Here is a 21,836-nt window from a genome sequence, read left to right as displayed (position 1 = left end):
ACTTTGGATCTTTTAATCCTGCGGTATTCTAACCCGTAATAATGTAGGCTATACTTTCGTTATAGCATTGTCAATCAGGCACAATTTTATTAAGAAATATAAAATAACTATACCGCCTACAATAGAAGAATTGCAGAATTACAGTGTAGACCTACAGAATTATGCCAAACATCAAAAGCGCTTTATAGAAGGCAGAAAAAAACTATTTTTTTGTTATAAAAAAAAAAAAAAATTATATTATATATATATATATATATATATATATATATATATATATATATATATATATATATATATATATATATATATATAATATATTTAGGTCTATTTTTATACATTTCATTATTTGTTTTAAATTAATTTATAACACTTTGTTAAAACTGTAGTTTTAAATAATGTTCAACGCATTGTTACCCGCGATCTTAATTCCTGTGTAAATGCATTTATGCCGATTCAGATAAGGATTAAACGGTCTGTGTAAATGCACATTTTTGGGATTTTATGCCGGGTCAGAATCGGTTTCTGTGCCGCGTTTGCTGTGTAAAGATGCCTTTAGACATTAAATGCATTCATATTCAGTGTCCCTTAAAATTACAAATACATAAGGGTTAGTTCGCCCAAAAATTTACTCACCCATGTGTTGTTCCCAACCCATAAGATTTTTGCTTATCATTTGAACACAAATCAAGACATTTTTAATTCAATCTGAGCCAGTACTGTACTCTCAGTTGACAGCTACATAACTACCACTTTGATGCTTCAAAAAGTTAAACACAAAAAGTTAACTAAGCCACACAATTGCTTTATAAGATGAACAGATTTAGGCTTTTATTCACATTGAAGCAATTCATGTGTTCAGCCTACTGTACATAAGGAAACTATTTTAACTATTTAGCACTTAAACTTTTTGGGGTTAAAAGATATTTGCTTACATTCATTGATATTCACTTGTGTGTGCTTATATAAGTATCATTAAATATATTAGGATGTAAATTAACGTTTTAAAATTTCACATTTAAAGAAATCTAGTGTTTGATAATGTCTAAATATTTGTTCAAATGCAAAACCTAAAAATAAGTAAGCAAGTATGATCTGCAATACTTTTTTGAGCAACTATGTATAATTATTAAAGAGCCAAACAGGCAGGTAGTTGGAAATGGCATTACAAGTGAAAATTTATTATTTTCCAGCCACAAAATGACTCTAATTTGCTTTTTTTGAATTTAAACATGAATTACTACACTAATTGAAATAAAAATAAAAATATTATAAAAATATTTTAAGTGGTCATTAATGGACCGTATTTATAGCACAAGTAGTATTTAGTACTAAAATATCTCCTCAAAATATTCAATAAATATTATTGAACTAAAATATATAACATTTAGGTGTATGGTTACATTTGAAAATCAATGAGCATGAGTGTGACCAATTACCGTAGTAAGGTATACCTGAGGGCTAAATACAAGAAAAAAACTTTATTATTGTTAACAATGTTGGATTGTAGCAATGTCTCAATCACTCTCCATAATAAAATTAAACTGTAAATATGGTTGACTTTAAAATCAATGCTCACTATGCTGTACATTTACATTTGGCAGACGTCTTTATCCAAAGCGACTTACATTGCATTCAAGGTAAACATTTTTACATTATTGTCAGTTCTTGGTTGAGCTACAGGAAGGCTCTGTTTTGGCTTGTTTTGTAAAACAGTACAGAGCTACAAGAAAGCTCTGTACTGTTTACAAAAAATTGCTGCAAATACATGTACAGTGAAGCTGTTGTCTATCCGCTTAAGCCATTCAAATGTATTAACACAGCGCTGGTTTGTGTGGAACTATTGAGAGCGGCATGTGACTGCGCGCCACCGGGAGATGAAAGCATGTCAGAACTCTATTTTTCAAAGACTCTGGCTTCAACTATGCCTCATTAGCGGCTAAACAGTATTTATTGTTTAAATTTCATATAAAAACTTTAAAAAATGTAAAAGCTTAGAATTAGTTTCATATCAAATGCAGGTTTGGCAGTTTGGCTGAAAGTGTGTCTCATGCCAAATGTGTGAGAGTTGGCAACCCTGATTTTCATTTTTGGTTAAATTATTCTTTAAACACACACATATAGGCCTATATCTTTTTTTTAAGAAACACAAGGCTAATGCAATTAATGTCTAAAAAAGGTAGGTTTAAAGCACTTAATTAATGACATTTTCCCATTTTCTGTGACCTAATCTAAAGTGAGAACTATTTAGGGGGCACATATGAATGAGCATGACATTTTTGTAAACGGGGTAGAATGAACAAGACTTTGACTAAGCAAGTGCATTGTGTCTTTTACATGCCATGAGGTCATTCAGTGAGTAATTGCAGGCGCTCCGGAGCTGCCATCACTTTACTCATAAGAGCCGAGCCAGCAGTCCTTGTGATGGAGTTGAGTTTCCCTCACTCATGCAGATCTCACATTAGCCTCGGACGGTATGTCTGCAGCCATGCTTATAAAAGCCCCTCGATGAAGGCTCATACCTACTCTGGACACTTGATCATGTCCCATGGGGCCGAAGATCCACATAATGCCATTCCTAATGGCAGAAACAAAAAAAATAAAACAAGAAACCTCCTTTTAACTACATCAATCGCTGCAGAGGGGTAATCAAACATGCCATGACCACGAGTGCCATACCCATCACCTACTGGAGAAGAAGTGCATCTGCTGTCAGCCTATCATTAGCCAAGATTGTCTTACCTTTGAATGTCAAAGGCAGCAACCAATTCAGTTTGCATCTCAGGATCAAGAAAGCCCATTAAATGCTTTGTGAAGTGCTGAGCTTGGACAGACTTGATTTGATGCAAAGTGTTTTGGGTAATGCTGAAGAGTGTTTATCACTTTAACCCTTGTCTGCCGAAACAAAACAGTCCATCTATAGTCAGGTTTTTTTTCTTTGTCTGTGTTAATCTTCTGCTTTTTGAGAGAAGATATTGATCGTTTTGTAACAAACATTAATTGATTTGTAGTTAGTCCCAATAGAGCCTGGCCATTTACAATGTCATTTTGTTATGTGCACTGTGAACAGTGAAACTCAGTTGTGGAAACAGTGTCTTGATCGGATCACAAGTAGACAAGGGGGAGACATACCTGTCTACACCTGGTATTTTAATCCATCTCTTTTGTCCATTTTGCCGTGATTTTTTTGAGAGGAGGTTCTATCGGCCGATTTAAGTATGTACGATCTAATGAACGAAATAAGCTCGTTCAATTTACATATGAACATACCCAGAGATGATGGATGAATGTACAGAGAGTAGCAGCTTATGTTTTTGCCCCTGCTGCTCCCCATCATGGCGGACGGCAGCAGGCTCCGGCCCACAGCGAACACTGGCAACTTCTCCGCTCCCTTCAGGACGGCCGCCACCCTACCTCAACCCAGGGGCACGGCAGCGAGCTCACCGTCCCACCAGTCTTCACACGCTCCAGCACCATTGCCTTGGGCAGCCACTCGTCTTTCTTCATCCGTGCTGCCGGAACTCCTCGGTACCGCAATCCACCTTAGCAGCGAGGGCTCTTCAACAGCATGTCCCTCCTTCCTCCCGGGCTTCGGCACCAATGTAATAAAGTTCATAGATGGGAAGGAAGGAGGCGGGAACTGGCGAACATTCAACAAAGACTTTAATCAAACAAAACGAGAGCAATGCAGGCAGCCCCTCACGGACGACTGCCCGCACACACATCATAAAACATAAACAAAACCATAACATAAAGTCCAGGCCTGGTCCTCTCTCGTGTCGCTCGTCCTTATATGCCTCCGAGCTCCCTCATGAGAGGACTTGAGACCGGTGTGGCTCGCAGGTGACACTCATTTGCACTCACGCCACGGACTCGCTAGCTCCCTCTCATGTCTCATCCACCTCGCCACACATCTGTGTTTAGTGTTGTCCACTTGTGATCTGATGGACTAAAGCACATCTTAATACCAGGTGTAAACAGTGCCAGGGTTCTTTCTAATGGACCAACCTGATCCTACTGCTGTGTCTAATCTTATAGTTATAAAAGTTTTCTATCACACAGAAAAGAAAAAAATGGTCTAGGATTTTGAAAAACATTTTCACTCAAACATTGCTAATAAATTTCACAAGAATTAGAAGAAACAGCAAGTAACACAGTGCATTAAACATGAAATTAAGTAGAAAGACTGAAATAGTATATTCTTGTAAAATGCACTCCAATAATCTTTGTTATATTTACAACCTAAAAATATGTTTTACAGTGTATATGGTCCGGTCAAATGACCTTAAACTTTTATCTTATACGTTACAGTAAAAACCTGAATGGTTGCCTTTGATGAAAAGGTTTCAGTTGACTCAGCCATCAACTTCTTCAAATAATATATTTGCATTCATTTAAAAATAAAGAGAGTAGTTTATACTGATGGATGCATCCAGCATATGATCAGCGTGTAATTGGGATTTATCGCCCTCTCCAGAAAAAAGTGTCTTCAGAGCGACCAACAAAAGAAAGGAGGCAGTAGTAGCATCTGAAGTCCTGGAAGATGAAAATATGAAGGTGGATGTTCCCGTAGAACAGGTGATGATGACAACTAATATACAATATACTTATTGAATATCAAAACCAGGAGTCAGCAATAGTAAAGCTGAATACTTTCTTCTTCCACAGATGGAAGTAAAAGAAGTCGAGGAGGAACAAAACCTCTACGAAGACCCCCGGCCAGAAAGTGGTAGTGACAGCCCTGCCAAAAAATTTCTATCCCATCCAAATTCAACGGCTACACCAAGGTCATACCACTCCAGAACAAATAAGGTCAAGGAGAATTTAGTTTGCACCTTAGTAATGCCTTCTCAGCATAGGATCTGAATGTCAGATCAGCCCATTCAGTCTTCTTTACAGTGCTTTGACCATTCTCTTTAGTAAATCTAAACACAATGCCCATCAACAGATCTCAGAACATACCTCAAGTACGAAGGAGTCAGAAGGAGACCTCCAAATCAACAGCCACAGAGAGTGCTGGGACGAGTCATTAGATCAACCAGAACCAAAGGTATGGAGCTCATGACTCATGGAAACATGTAGCTGAAGATCCAAAACATAACATTTCTCTAATATGTCCTTTGAGATTAGGTCAAACAATCACTTAAGTAAAAAAAAGGCATCAATGAGTGGAAGTTCCTAGATTTCAAGATGCTAAAACTGTTCTGTTTTATTTAGGACAAGTCTAAAAATAACGGTTTTATTTATTTCATGTTTTGAGACTTCTTTGTTGACTGTCAAAAACCTTCAAAGCTAACAGAAATGTCTCCTCACCACTAAGCTTGTGTGTGTGGTGGGTGTTCTGATGCAGTATGGCTAAGCAGGTGGATGCTGCACATAGGTGGTCGTTGAGGAGATTTCCCCCCTCCCATATGTAAAGTGCTTTGAGTGCAGAGAAAAATGCTATATACATGTAACACATAATTATTATTATTATTCAATTCTGCCATACAAGGCCTTTCCCAGCCCAGCTTCATAACAAAAGTATGTCCAAATGCTGTATCTACATCGGACATGAGTGGAATGACGTGCACAACGTTTTGTTGTTATTGGGAGTACACAAATAAAAGACCCTTTACAGTTTCAAATGATGTAAAAAGGAAAGCATTTTAAGTCGATTTTTCTGCTATGTGAAGAAAAACCACCAAAATGCACTAGCACGTTCTGTGAACATTCTCTGAACAGGGATATTTTAAAAACGTTAGACGAACATCTAACTAAAAAATTTCTGAAAAAAAAGGATGATGTATCAATCACATTTTCTTTTTTTGTGCTGACATTTTGAGAACATTATTAATGACTAGCTAGTTGAAATAAATGTTCAGTTAACATGACTGGAAGAATTGGTAGGAATATCCTACATCGACTGAATGGAACACAGCATAAGTCTGTCATATCCCACACTCCGTTTTGTTCACACAGTAGATGTGGTCATGAGGAGAGAGGCAGCGATTTGCTTTTTTCTTTTTTTTTTTTGTCTGTGATCTAACCCCATAAAATTAGTCCATTTAGATACAGCAGTTATTGCGGCCAATAGTCCTTGACTCGTTATAGTGCAAATCTCATAACATTGATAAACAGACACAACAATGCTTTGGAATATTACAATGCCATGCAATTTCACAGTGCTTTGAAACAGGAAGATATCCAGTCTTATTTAAACAATCAATAACATGCAGCATTCCATTTAATGAAAACTATAATTTCAGACAAAGGCAATTACACCACTGGGTATTGTTTTGGTGCTGTGACTTTCTGCTGTAGTCTGCATTTTCATAATAAAGATATTCTTATCGAAATAATTATTGACTGGGGAGCATGGTTATTACCTTGTTAAGGACCTCATCAATAGTATAATTCATTTCTTATCACATTTAGTCCTGTATGGAGATTGCCGAATTGAGGAAGGCTATAGATCTCAGGAATGGACCATGTGTATTAGTGAGTAGTAATTCTCACTAGTCTGGCCCTCAACTAATTGGCAGAACCATCATCACCGCTCAAAACATGATTTGATTTACAGGAGCAGACGAGGGGTCCTTTTTATGACTGTTCGCAGGGTCGGCATTAAAGACATGTAAGTGCTAATCTTGCTCTTGCTCAGAAGGACTGCGTAATGTTAACCATTAACCATGTTCCCCAGCACTCAACAATGTCCAATAAATATTCTCACGCTGAAGGCTTGTATTCCCATTGCACACATTGCTGCGACACGCTCTTCTTTTCCTGTCCACCCGTGTTTATTATCCACATCATAATGCTTGATTATGACCCTGGAAGAGATCTATTTCATAAAAATCTGACAGTAACGTGTATATTATGCCGTAGATATTTTGTGATAATGAGTTATTATGAGGCTGCTGTGCATTTCATATATCGAGTTGACGGTTTTAATCCGCTGTCACTGAGTTGATATATTTTATAATGGCAGCTGCATTGCGTTCACATGAGAACAAAGCATAACAAGTATCTTGTTTTGCTGGAACCTGAGCTAAGTACAGTAAGCAATCATAATGTAAAAGGGCTGCTTTGGTGAGGAAGTGCTCATATCCCTCTGATGTTTAAAAGCATGAAAAATAAGAAGAGTTCTTAAAAGCATGACATTTGAAAGCTTCTTAAAGCATTTCATTCACTGTATGAGTCATGCATCAAAATAAATATTACCTCATCATTGACGCGCCTTTGAATTATATCTCCTCACCCTCCTACTGTTGGAGTTGTGCTTTTTTTATTGATGAACAGATTCAATTAAATGATAGTGTTTTAGTCAGAACAGTCTTCTTAAAAGAAATGATGCCATTTTTGATTTGCATTAACACTTGCTGAACCCCAGCCCATAGATAAAAGAAAAGCTAAGCTGTCATGAAGACTCTATTGTCAGTCAACAATCAAGTTCAACAATAAGTTCAATTATCAAGATTGTTTACAGTAAATCTGAGCAAATGCAATGTGTTCAGTATTTATTTACAATTCACTATAGTTCACTATTACAAATAAATCTTCTGAAGTATGTTTAATCTGTCCCATTTAATTTTACACATTAAAAACATTAAATCTTAGTCCCTGTTATTAAAAGACTAATTATATTATTTTTATATTATTAATTATATACTTAATAATTAATTAACATAAGGTGGATGTGAACAGTGCTATTATTGTATTATTATTTATATATTATAGTATTAATATTTTGAATGAGATTTTATTGTCAATTTTCATTATTTATATATATATATATATATATATATATATATATATATATATATATATATATATATATATATATATATAGCTTCATTTTTATTATCATTTTAGTAATTTCACTGTATATTTGTGCTTACACTGTGTACTGTAGTACAAAGCGTACAGTAAATCCATCCTGAGAAAGAATCAGGCTCCACATCTGAATGCAGCAATCGTTTGTTTTGATTTTAACAATATTGACTGATTTAGCAATCAGTCTCCTAAGCAGTTTTTCTTAATTAATATTGTTAGATATGCCGATGTGTCCTGGCACGTTTGATCAATCGTCTTCCTCCTCCACAGAGTTTTGTGATAAAAATCAAATAGATATTGATCACGTTATTGATCTCCTTTTGCCATGTCAATACAATATCTGTTCATTTATCTTCTGCTTTGCTCTCTGGCTACAGTTTCCCAGCCTAGACTCACTGTTTCAAAGTGCGCTTCACACAAGGTCAACCATAATCAACCCCCAGATGATAGAATGGGCTGCGAGCAGCTCTCCCAGGCTTCCAGGGCCTCTGCAGTAGACCATTCAATTACTGTTTATTAAACAAAGGATAGTCATTAATCAAATGAAGATGCACAGGTTTTGTCCAATGGGCCGTTGGACCATGTAAAGTCCCCCTGTAGTCAATCATTTTGACCCTTAAAACTAACCTTTGATCACCAAAATCCCATATTTACACAGGAAAAAAGTATTCATGCCTTAAAATAGCTTCAATGTAACTTTACACCCTTTTGTAGATGTGGATCCGTGAATATGCAACTGATCCCCGCCTCCACTCACTCACACCAGCAAGAGATCCACTCGGTCAACTTGCACAATGGCAAGTGGAAACACTGGTTTAATTCAGCCGATGTTTGAACCAGAAAGTGTCAGAAGAAGTGGAGGAAAATTATACAAGCTCATATACAAGTTCATGTATCAGAATTGTAATGCCTTTTATGTATAGCTCTCTTCAACGTCAGATACATAATGGTTATTAATGTGATTAGCCTTTTGCTTGGCTGCATTATCAAACAGCAAAGAATTTGTTGCTAATGATACACAAACCATGTTCTCGTTCGCCCTCTCAGAATCAGACAGCAGCCTTTTAAAAATCAGCATCCTTAGAAACGCTTTGAACAACAGTGGAGAAAGACATATAGTTTATCATAATCATAAAATTCATCATACATATTTCACCCGCTATATTGCTGAATGTACCCAAATTTTAATATCAACAGAAAAATGGTGTTGATTTATAAATGTGTACATGGTTAGTCTTAAAGCATATTAAAACACCACATAGGCATGCAAACAACATTAAAAACTCACCACGGGGGGTCTTTAAGAAAACACTGCCTCTCTATCTTGAATCCCTGTTATAAAAATACCACACTAATGCACAAGTTTCTCATAATTATTTTCCTATTTATGTACTCTCATGTCTTTTGAAACCTCTGTTAGTTTCTTTCTGGAATAGAACACAAAAGGAGATGTACAATGTTCAAGCTGCTCTTTTCACACAATGAAAGTAAATGGTGAACATATAGCTGTTAACACTCATATACACTCAAGGTGTGCAGTTCTTTGTCGTTTTTGCTTAGGGGTAAAACAAAGTTCGAAATACGTGAGTCAACACCGCCCAAACTGCTGAGAGCTGTGTTTAGATGAATAGGTAAATATGTGCTACACACTTTCCACTCAATAACAAAATAAACACACAACAAAATTGAGAAAACAGCAAGCTTTTTTTTAATAAAGCATATAAAATTATCTGATCATAGCAATGATATGTTTGCACAACCGCTACAATTCGGCATTCTAGTAAACTCACATCAGGTTTTGAGTAGTAATTATTTATATAGCAGTAATTGAAAAGCAGCTTTGAAAAACAGTGTCTGTGCCTCATTTCATCAGAAGTACAAGTACATTTTTTACTATAAAGCAGTTCTCCAGTGTGCTCACATTTTCACTTGCAGACATCTGACCTCGACAGACTGAACAGGATAAATGAACTGGAAAAGATTTCCACGTGAAAGAAGGTGGAACCTCAGTGCACACCTATGTATTACATACTCACCATGGGCCAATAGTAATAAAGGGTGTTAATATCAGGTTAACAGCCAGAGCTAGCAAGCTGTTTCGAAAAAGCTTTGTTTTGAACTGATTTTATTCAAAATGATGTCACAGCAGTTCGTTCTTTGATTTTGCTTAAAGGGTTGGGATAGTTCACCCAAAAATGAAAATACTTTCAATAATTACTTACCCTAATGTCGTTTGACAAACAAACAAAGATTCAAACGGTTATGAATCAGCACATCGATTCAGAATTTGGATCGCCAATGTCACATGATTTCAGCAGTTTGGCAGTTTGACATGCGATCAGAATCATGAATCAATAAGCTGATTCATAACCGTTCAAATCTTTGTTTGCGGATTGAAAACAAACACAGAAGAGAAGACAATGCTAAATGAAGTTGTAGTTTTTGATGTCACGTGTGGACTACTTTGATGATGTTTTTATTACCTTTCTGGAAAGGGACAGTATACCGTACTTATATTCAATGGAGAAAAATCGGAAAGCTCTCGGACTAAATATAAAATATCGTAAACTGTGTTCCGAAGATGAACGTCTTACGGATGTCGAACAACATTAGGGTAAGTAAGTATTGAATTTTTTTTCATTTTTGGGTGAACTTTAAGTATTGGGGCCTTCAACCTAAATCTTTTGTGGATAGTGACCTCAATTTCATTTTTCTCTTACATAAGCTATAGGTTACTTTTTACTTGTACTTTGTTGTTTCATTTTTTTTTTTTTTTTTTATCAGCGGAACATTAATCAAAACTTTACCTTTTGTGTTTAACAGAATAAAGAAGGTCATATGGGGTTGGGACAAGATGAGATTGAATAAATAATATCAGAGTTTACATTTACGGGTGAACTATCTCTGACTTTCGGTAGTTGTGAAAATTATCTAAACTCATTTAATTTTAGTTACAAGCATTTAACATCCTCATTTAATGCGTTCATAAAATGCAAACCAAATAGAAACACACAAAAACTTAGTTAAACATCCTAAATGAGCTCGGTACACATCAGTACACATGGGTTTTACTCATGCACTACCACATATTTCTTTCCTTTCACTTCAAAAGCCGCATTAGCTTGACTTTAATATATCATTTTAAGGCGTTACTTGACAGCTTCACTAAATGAGGATCGGTCTGCATTGAAATGTAATTAGATCAAAGGATGAGATTCTGATTTATGTTTTCAGGATACCAAGGGGGAGGAGATGTCCTCAAAGAAGTGTGGAATACGATCTCACATGTCTAAGTTTTTAAAGGGTAAGTTCCGAAATTCCTGTTAAAACCACAGTCAAAATTCCTTGGATGCAAGTGTACATGATACACTTATAAAGAGACCACTAATAAACTGCACAGTACTAACATTACTCATACATCACCACGGTCTTGATCACTAAATAATATTTTAGGCACCAACCATCTACTGATACCAGAGGATATACATTTTTCATGTTTGGAACTATTTGTATGCTGAATTTTGATTGATCTTTTTTTTAACTTTAATATATTTAATAATCTATAGCTGCCTTTACACTGTACAGTAACACCTGTGAATATGACAAGCCGTATCTCAAATGCAGTAAGTAGCTGTTTTCAACGATACTAAGATGACATACTGCATACACTGGGATCCAAGTTGTAGACGCTTACAATCCCATAAGGCCACAGGAGCTGAGGAGCCATCATACTTGGCCAGTTCCTTGTCCATGAAAGAAATCTATAGGCTGAAGCCATAAGCTTAACAAATGCGAGCATGGCCTCCTGGGTGGATATAACAACACTATTATCCAGCAGTTGATGGACACCAAACACCATCTCAGCATGCATCCTTTGCTCTATGTAAATTTAGCCTTTAACTGCCATTTGTTCTCCATTCTCTTAATAGCTTTATCACTCAAGCAATAACTTGGAGATATAAAGTCATTTAGATGTTTTCATGGCAAGTTCTGCACAAGCTAGGGTAGCATAAACATCTGAATGACACTATAGAGCCGAGATATTTTGTTTGTGCCCGCCTGACATTTCACAGCTGTGATTTCTAGTATCTCTGTAGTGTAGTCTTTTTTATAGGACCAGTTACCCAAACAGAAAAAATGTACCCATTCTCATGTTGTTTTATGTGAATATTCAGGCCAGTTATTGTTTTCCCATATAATGATTTTGAATGAGGTATGGGGCTAAAACAACATCTTTTTTAATGTAAAATCTTTTCTAATTAACAAATACATACTGTTTTTAGAATTTTGTTTACAAAGACTTAAGAAGCTTTTAGAATATGTTCCCCCCTAACCTAAAATAAAATCTACTATTCTAGTCAAGGGGAAGACTTCTGAAACCTGGCTGTTTAATATCAAAATATCTAATCTATACCAGACCTCAAAATGGATGGCAGCCCTCCAGTGACCATTGGAAACAGGAAACTCTTCACAGATGTAAAAGTACAACCATGTTTTGTTTGGATTTTGGTTGGGGCTGGGGCCTAGTGCTCATTTAGTGTAGTATTACATGATCTGCAATGTGTACCACACTATTTTGTATCTTATTTCATGTAACAGGAATAATGAACACCAATCATGTAATATGTGGGCAGTCATGTAATGTGAAGGTGTATCTTATGTTATGGTGTCACTTTCCATGTCGTATCAAACTATTAAAAACCCAAATGATTGTGAACGATTTAACCAATTAAGTTTTTAATAAAATAAAATAAAAAGATCACCCATATCATTTTCATATCAGTCTATGGAGCAGTTCGCTATTTCGAGCTCATATGATCAGCTGAATATATTTTATACACACGGTGACAGGTTCTTATAGATATATCACTCATCTATCACTCCTGAGAATTAAAACATTTGAACTTTTATTTCACATTTTTGTATTTGTGTAGAGAAGAAAAAAGTGACCTTGAACTGTGGACCTAATGGACTTTAAATAAAAGGTACGTGCTGAATCAAAAGTCGTTGATCATTTAGAAGTTTATTGTATTTATGACTTATTTTGATAAACAGTTAAGTGCTGTTTCTACCAGTGTTGGGGGTAAATGCATTAGAAATTAATTTTTTAAAGTAACTAATAGTAACTAAAACTAAAAGTTACTAACTAAAGTATTTTTAAAGTAACTAATAAATGAACACACTACTTTTAAATTTACAAAAAAATATGTTACTTGTTTTTCCATTTATTGACTGACAGCTCTCGTCCCCATGTGGAGAGAAATCAGAAGTAATGTGGTAGGTGTGCACTATGAAAATAAACAGATTCAGTATCCCTCAAAACTTTTAAACAGTTAAGTGCAAAATCAGTATATTATGCAAACTGTCAATAATTAAATGTTTAATAACAAATATACTTTATGTATTTAATCTCACTTTATTAACCAATATCTTTAATGCTGACCTTTAATGATCCAGTTGAACCACATGAATAAGCAAAACTACTTTAGATAAGCATCACATTTGTGTTTCATCAGTAAACCTGTGTCCTATTCTTCAGCAATCCAGAAAAAGCAGCACAGCTGAAAGGTTTAGTTGAGATGTGCCCTCTACAGGTGTAAATGTGCATTTCCTTCAGCCTGGGGCCTATTCATTTCACTTTTGGTGTGAAAGGTCCTTTACATTTGGCGAATTTATTTATTTATTTATGGACATTTTTGGTGTCCAGTCCAGGTGAAAAAAAGAAAAGATTGCATAGTATTGTCACATGTTACTTTCTATAAAAATTACACAGTTACTTTTTAAGGGAGTAACAATTTTGTAACATATTACAAAATATCTACGTTCCCCCACACTGCTCCTTACCATAGACTGTGAAAAAATGGACGTTGTGTCTGGGACGTCACCCATAGGTTGAAGAGAGTTTTTGAAGCCTTAAAGTCGGCCGTTGCCATCTTGGCAGCACGTCATCGCACGTCTCTGCCTGATAACAGAAAATGGGCAAAGAGACAGGACATGGCTGGAGCTGAGGTGACGTGATAACTAACAGACAGCGGACAAACGTCTCAATGAGACTTTGCTTCATTTTGGAGACTAGCGGCCAGTCGATGAATTGCAGTTTAAGTCACTTCCGTATTGGCTTCAAGAGAAACTGGAGGAGGTTGCAACTTGGTCCTTACAAATTAGAAATCCAAGACGAAATAGCTGAACAAGAAGCATGAATAATACTGAAGCTTTGAGTTTTATTTCTATACATTTATGAAGACTTCTGAAAGATGGATCTATGTAAGAGGATGTTCTTTCACATGCCACATGCAAGACATTAAATATTCTCAAAGCATCTCTCCATAGCTTTCAACATGGAAAAAATAACATGTTCCGAAGACCTTGTATGCTTGATATGAGGAGACGGCGCTGTCTCTGTGTGATCCCAGCTGCTGTTCTGATGATGGTCTTTGTGAAGTGCACAACAGCCTGGTTACACATTAGTTTGATTGCCAGTTTGCTCTGTGCGAAGCAAGCTTTGAAGCATATCTCGAGATGAAAGCCAAACTTCTTCTGCAAGTGCGAGTCCATTGTAGCTGGGGTTCCATAGTTGCTTCTGGCACAATCGAGACCTTCAGTAATCTTCCAATACTGGCATGAACATAATATATAATTTATTGCACAATGCATTGCGTTCTAGGGGCCTCATTCTAAGGCCTGTTTGTTGACAGGCTCAGTGGTTCATCTATGTATTTTTTTAAGGTAAGCCTTTGATGCATTCTCTTCACTTTGATAGTGGGACTGCCTGTTGTGTTGAATACTTTACCAATGTTCATATGCCTTGTACTTGAAAGAATTAAGATGGGAGGTTCACCAAGATCCCCTGCAGTTGTGGCAAAAAAAGACTCTTTAATCCATCAATACCCTAAAGAAATAAAAATATATTTATCTTGACAAGCCCACTGTGAATATATAACTTCTTATGTCTGGAATGTAATGCATAATTATGCATCGCTATGAATATTGAATGGGCCCTCACTCATAGTAAGTTGCCTAATTACAAGAATTAATAGTTAAGAAGAAAGGTCTTGAGTGGGAACCATTTTAATACTTTTGATAAATTATTTTACGCAATTAGTTTTTAATAGCATTAACTTTTTGTTGAAGGTTGAGAGGTTATAGTCTATGAAACCAGTATTTTGATATGAGGGTTCTTGCTTGAGTTTTTAATCCCTTGAAAGGACCACAATGCCATGAATCAACAAATTAAACATGCGGCTTGCAAAGCATCAGGCAAGTATAGGACAGGGACTAACGATTAATCTGCAGGTCATGGTTTATATCATTGTTTAACGTCATCGCAAAAATGGGCAATGCAAAATAATTTCTCAGGCTGCCTCGGTTCTCGGCTTCATAATTGTGCAGTATGTAAATGTGGCACTTTTAGAAGGACAAGGCTTGGCCTTCAACGGAATGCTCTTATTAAAAGCACTTTGATGAAGTGCAGGGACACACATCCTTCCTTAATCCTTGGGTTCACCCCTGTGTTAATGGGCCAGAAGCTGAGGTTTAATTTGCTTTGTTCATTTGTGGAATGGGTGTATGGATAACTTATACTTTGATTGATAAAACGTCCTGACACATCATTGTCAGAGTGGCCTGTGACATCATACTAGCTCTGCACTGGCATTGCAAAGACATACCTTATTTTTATGTCACATAGTCTGGCATGTCACATGCCATCTGTTTTAAGATCAATGAATATTAAGTATGATAGCATGATGCACACAGACAGATTTAATGCAACAAAAAATGGTTGGTTTTTTAGACATAAAAAAATTGCTTTTGCTTCATGTTATTGCTTTTTGTACATTTCAGTTCAGCTTTTAATATTACCATTACAAGTTAAAAAGTTTGTGAATTAGATCATGTATTTTTCAAATTTAATTTTAATAATTGAGTTCAAATTCAGATTTCTCTTTTAACGGTTCGATTAATGACTATTTTTAAGTTACATTTTTTTATTTAAAAAAGAACAATTTTATTGCCAACTAAATTGATTCAAATTCCTTTAGAGTGCTCTCATTATACTTTTTTAAAGGCTCCTAATCTTGTTTTGGAGGAGCTAAATGAGCCTACTCTGCTCTGATTGGCCAGATGGCCCAGTCTGTTGTGATTGGTCTACTGCGTACAGTGCATGTTTCGTAATCCAAATGCCCATTACCATAACTGAACTTCAGCTCTGCCCAGAGGCTTCCTAAAGCTTAGTGATGTACACATTGCAAAGACAGTAACAATGACGTTGATTTTACCATATCAATCCGATTGATTGGCAGAATTAATTATTAAACCCAAACTTCCAACGCAAAGGACAACTTGATCAGGACGTTTCTCAGTAATGTTACTCAGTTTGAGGTACATTATGAGATGTTGCAAATATAATTCCTCACCATCAGCATTAACAAGAGTATGTCCATCAACAAACCTATGTATATTTCTAATTTATTGCGGTGCACATGCGGGAACTTATGGTGACCCAGTAGTGCACAACACAACAAATTTTAAAAAGTAAACATAAGTTCACAACACTAAAAAATCAAGCCACAACACAACAAAATCAAGTCACAACACAACAGAAAAACCACAACACAACAAAATCAAGCCACAACACAACAGAAAAACCACAACACAACAAAATCAAGCCACAACACAAGAAAATCAACAGACATCTTTAAATTTCAGATGAAGGAAAAAGCGGAAGTGCGCACGCCCGGCGACTGTGTCCCGTCCCATCATAATAAAAGTCCCGGTACTCGCGAGCCGTGTGTTTGTACAACAATCGCTCCAGCGGCCATGCTCAGCTACACAACATTCAGCCCTGCTCTGCTTTACACTACAGTAACGTTAAGAAATCACATCCATCAACATGATTTCTGCTCGTTTTCCACCAGCTGTGAGGTAAAGACCACATGTCCCAAGATACTGCGCTCACACTTGGCGTCATCAAACTACGCCTTTGTTTAAAATAGGCGCCTTCCAGTGGACGGAAAGTTGCAGAGTGCACCTTTAACTGTTTTCAACATTGATAATAATAATAATAATAATAATAATAATAATAATAATAATAATAATAGTAATAATGTTTCTTGAGCACCAAAACATCATATTTGAATGATTTCTGAAGGATCATGTGACACTAAAGCCTGAAATATCGATGCTGAAAATTCAGCTTTACCATCACAGGAATAAATTATATTTAAAAATATAACACACACACACACACACACACACACACACACACACACACACACACACACACACACACACACACACACACACACACACACACACACACACACACACACACACATATACAGTATATATAAAATTTAAAATTGTTATGTTTTACAATATTACAGTTTTTATATTGTACAGTTAGTTTTTATTGTATTTACTGTCAAATATATTGTATAACTAATTTGTCAATTAATTATGTAATTAATGTTCTAACTTAGTTCATTTCAAAAAGGAATCATCATGTCATAAGTTTGCCTAAAAGTTTTATGATGATTGTCAGATGATACAGGATCATACCGCACACCTTTGGGATATATTCACAACTTATTAGCAGGAGTTCAGGCAACCTGTCTCAGAGCATTGTGTAGCTGTCATCTTAAACCTACTTTACAGCTTCATTTTCAGTTAATTAAAGGCCTAACCAAAAGTATCAAACCTCAGTTTATGTTCGGTTACCTTGAGCAGAGTCTTTGAAACTATATGCAGACATTTTAGAGTTATGTAAGTCCTCAAATTGATCACAGCTGAACTGAGAGCACCCTGTTCCTTTGGTTAAAAAAAGTACTTTCTTGATTGAAATACCATGAATCTGTTGAAATACGGTGAAACTGTTGGAAATGTACAGGTCTCCCTGAAACCCCTTTTATCACTGACATCATGCAGAACCACTAGGATGGGTTTGTTTTTTGTTTTTTTCCAGACTGCCATCCACTTATTCCTTGTTAATGACTGGAAGAAGGGATAAAAGCCCCTTGTGTATGATAAGATTCCAGGCAGGGAGACGTTGGTGTTGCTGTGCCTCGTGCAGTGATTAGATGCTCTGAGGAAATATTCTAAAAATAAAGAGAATGGATTGGCCTGTGGTGATATCATTCTTAGCTTGGTCTGGTAAGGTTTACTGCATCATTCTCAAGTATACATGTAAATATTAGGTATGGAACCAGTTAACACCCATTAAATTTATTTATATTATATAAACATGAATAGTCAAGTCACCTTTATGTAACCAGGGTTACATTTATTTACATAGCACTTTATACAGATGTTTTCAAAACCACTTTAAAAGGATAACAAGGAAAATAATGATGCAAACAGAGTTTAGTTCTGCGGTAAAGCAACTCTTAAAGGTACTGTATGTAAGAATGTAAGCTGCAGTACCCATTTTAATAACTATGAAATGGGTACTGCAGTCCAAATTCAAAATATAGTTTGCCCAGCCCTCAGACTTGGCACTCACGCAGGTTGGCAGTTTGAGAAGTCGCAACAGGAATTAGCGCATTTGACAATGGAACGTGAGGAGACTTGCACACTGCAAGTTGATGAGTTGATTTATCTGCCTTTTAATGTGCTTCCATTCATAGAGATTTTTAGATGGATGCCAAGGCTTTTTAGGTCTGGTAGAATCTGCAATCTCTGACCCAGTTTGTTCGCCGGCTTTCATGGCAGCAATACGTTGTGTTTTCTGCCAACTGGCAACCTGTCGTGTCAAAATACTATTGGGTAAGCTGGCAGCGTGCAGTACCGCCAGACCAAAACAACCGACATTCCAACACAGAACGTACATATTAAAATGAGAATAACTGGCTGTGGCATTGTTTTTCAGAGAAACGAGTATATGAACTTAGCATGTTTCCTTAAAATCTGCAAACATATTATAGTATTTTTATGCTTTAGTACAGTCAAAAACTTACATACAGCACCTTTAAAAGAAAATAGTCATTGTTCAGCTAGGGTATGTTCAGTGTTGATTCAGTTTCATTCAGTAACTCTCTTCTGTAGAAAACAGTGATGCCATCGTCCAGCTCAGTTCAGTTCTCATTCCAATAGTCTCACAGTCAAATCAATAATATTGCTGAATATTAATTGTCCCCAACAAAGCAAGCTAAAGGCGACAGTGGCAAGGAACCCAACTCCATCTGTGACGGAAACAAAAAAGAAAAAAAACAACCTTGGGAGAAGCCACACTAGCGAAATGTGAATCGCTGTCCATCATTTTGTAAATGATGTTTGATAAAGAAAATTTATATGTCGCAATTTTGGAGTCGATATCACAACCAATGTGCAGCAACTTTGCACAAGTTATGCCGATGAAGAAATTTTAAACCTCAGTTAATCATTTTATACAGAAAGTAAAAGAACAATTCGACCAAACTTTTGAATTCTGAAGCTGAATCTACTTCCGAATATCTCTCTTGTGGTGCATGCAAAATAAAAAAAACAAAACAAATGAGAGAAGTATTTTGTGTTAAACAAGTTGTTTTTTAAATGAGGAGTAAGCTAATCTAACATCTTTTATTATCATCACAGCGTAATGATACAGATGAGCTGTGAAATTGTTGTGGGGCAAATCAATAATAATGTTACTTCAATTATAAAAGTATCCTGATACCATCGGGTCTGATATGGTGAGAGGAGTCAAAGCTGGCAATAGGGCTCTTAATTTTTAATGTAATGATGGGATTGAGAAATTACGGGATAATGGGGGGAATGGGAATGTTGTGAGATGGATTCTAACTCACGTTGTCCTCATTAAATAAATACTAGTCATAAAAACACTTACATTGAAATCATTTATTCACCCTCATTTTTGTCTAAACTTACAAAACTTGAGAAAAGCTGTTTTTTTCCTCAAGACACTAGTATAACTGGTGCTTATATCAATATATATTACTCGAGCCACTAAATTAACCTTCACTGGATCAGTAAACAAGTCATTATTTTGGGCTGAGTGATCTGATCTCACAAAATTAGACTTAATGATTGGTTAAATCTTACAAAGCCTGCATACACATTCAGAAGAGACTGCTTTTATTGGTGGTTGTGTGTAATTTTGAACTCTTGATGTAAATGGTAAAGACCTGCATACATTCTTCAGAATGTCTGATGTTGTGTTACACAGAAGACTCATACAGGTTTGGACTGAGAGAGTGACTAAATAATGGCACTGGACTGATCTACACCTTTAATTCTCACTCACTTTTCTGTTTTGTCTTTCTCACCCTCCCATGCACAGGATCTACATGTATTCAAACCTGCATCCCTCATGCAGGAAGATGGATGTGTGTGTTCCCAGGGCAGATGGCCATGATGCTTTGCTATGCATATGGCTCACAGATTACCACTCCAGCAGGGTGTCAGAACTGATGAGGCAGCACTGGAGCAGAGTGCTGTGCCATTTGCGTTTGAGCTTTACTGCTTAGCTGCATGGATGGCCACGCTGCTTCTCGTGCTTAATGTCAGAGGGTGAATCCTGAACAAAAACATGGGTCGGAGCGTAAACCTCAGGACTACTTTCAATAGTTTTCCTAGGAGAGTTCGTTTTGAATATTCAAAGCTTTGAGTAATGGGTGAACGAGATTTTCAACATGTTCCTGAATCAATATCTTTGCTGATCCTGGAACAACATTCAAATCAACCAATTGGATTCAAAGTTTGTGACACGTTTAGACTTTACAACCAGGATTTTGTTTTTCTACATAGGTGTTATTCATCTATCATTCCCCTCTGGTTTTCGGGATAACTTTTGGGTAGGGGTAGGGATAGGGTTAGGACCACATTTTCAGACAGAAATGTTGTTCCTTGAATTTTCCGACTTAATAGAATGACCTTTGAATCCCTTTAATTTATTACTGAGATAAAGTAGGATGTCACTATCATAATTGATATTCTGATATTCATCTAATCCCGTAATTGGTTTGAATTATTGTGTCATTCTTCATAACTTCATAACAAAATAATTTGGCTGATCAGTTTGCTCATACACACAGAAATGTTTTGAAAGGACTATACAAAGCTAGGTTGTTGACATATTTCAGGGAATCAATCCATGAATGGCCGAGTTATTGTTATGTCGGCATATTTAACGTCGAAAAAAGAACCTGCTTCACCTTCTGAGCATTTAGTACAGGTTTATACGGATGTCACTACATGCCAAAGTCCTCCCCTTCTTCTGAATGCCCTGCCAGATTGAAATCTGTTTAGCATATAATGATTACCCATGTTATGAAAGATTAATGCTATTTCATTGCAGTAATGTAATGTTTTATGAAGGCCATCTTTTTCCTGCCATGCATACTGCCCTGTTTCTGAGATCTGTCAGATTTAACCGAATCGCAATAATAAATCAGACAGCAGCGATGTCAATAATTGCTCTATGTATTTTTTTCATGCATATGTAAATCTGCTCAGGGTATGTTTTGGTCTGTAAAATCATAGTCTCAGTCACACTGCAACATTATCCAATGTCTCAACCTCAATCTTGACAAGGGGAAGGACATTGTCTTTTATCTGTTCCCATCACATTGAATGAATGTACTGCCCCAAGGGACGAACACTGTATCTGATGTAAGAGAGTACAATGTTTTGCTCCCAGGTTCATGGGTGTCTGGAAACATCAAAGTCCTCAACAGCTATAGAGTGTAATTTCTGTCTGCGTAATGAGGTGTTAGCAAGTGCTCTCGGGTCACTTCAAAGACGGGCTAGTAATGGAATAAGTGTAAATCAAAGAGGTATTTTAGTCACAGCTTTACAATACATGGCCACCTGCTATATTATGAAGAGGTGTATTATCATCTGATGACAAACCATCTTTATTTGCAATGCATTATCAATAGCCTAAAATATAAATATGTAGTATTTATCTAATTTTCAGTCAGAAATTTCTAGCAAATTTCAAAAATAACAACATAGAAATGGCAAGTAACTATAGAAGCTTGTTTCCGCTATTGAATAAAATAAAGTCAGAACTGTGACTTTGTATCACA

The 21,836-nt window shown here is 36.2% G+C and overlaps 1 protein-coding gene across 1 annotated transcript in view; it reads left to right on the top strand.

The window, feature by feature from the left end:
* Nucleotides 1–21,592, top strand: part of LOC137090835 (doublecortin domain-containing protein 2C) — a 48,431-nt gene extending 26,839 nt beyond the window's left edge. Inside the window, exons 8-12 of the mRNA XM_067454783.1 lie at nucleotides 4,475–4,575; nucleotides 4,666–4,809; nucleotides 4,946–5,047; nucleotides 11,047–11,116; nucleotides 20,087–21,592. Coding sequence (XP_067310884.1) covers nucleotides 4,475–4,575; nucleotides 4,666–4,809; nucleotides 4,946–5,047; nucleotides 11,047–11,116; nucleotides 20,087–20,217 — 548 coding nt within the window. The 3' untranslated portion in view covers nucleotides 20,218–21,592. The remainder of the gene's footprint in view (nucleotides 1–4,474; nucleotides 4,576–4,665; nucleotides 4,810–4,945; nucleotides 5,048–11,046; nucleotides 11,117–20,086) is intronic.
* Nucleotides 21,593–21,836: the final 244 nt, after the last annotated feature.

Source organism: Pseudorasbora parva, chromosome 10 (genome assembly GCF_024679245.1).
Source record: "Pseudorasbora parva isolate DD20220531a chromosome 10, ASM2467924v1, whole genome shotgun sequence".
NCBI lineage: Eukaryota > Metazoa > Chordata > Actinopteri > Cypriniformes > Gobionidae > Pseudorasbora > Pseudorasbora parva.
This window is presented reverse-complemented; position numbering and strand designations above follow the sequence as displayed.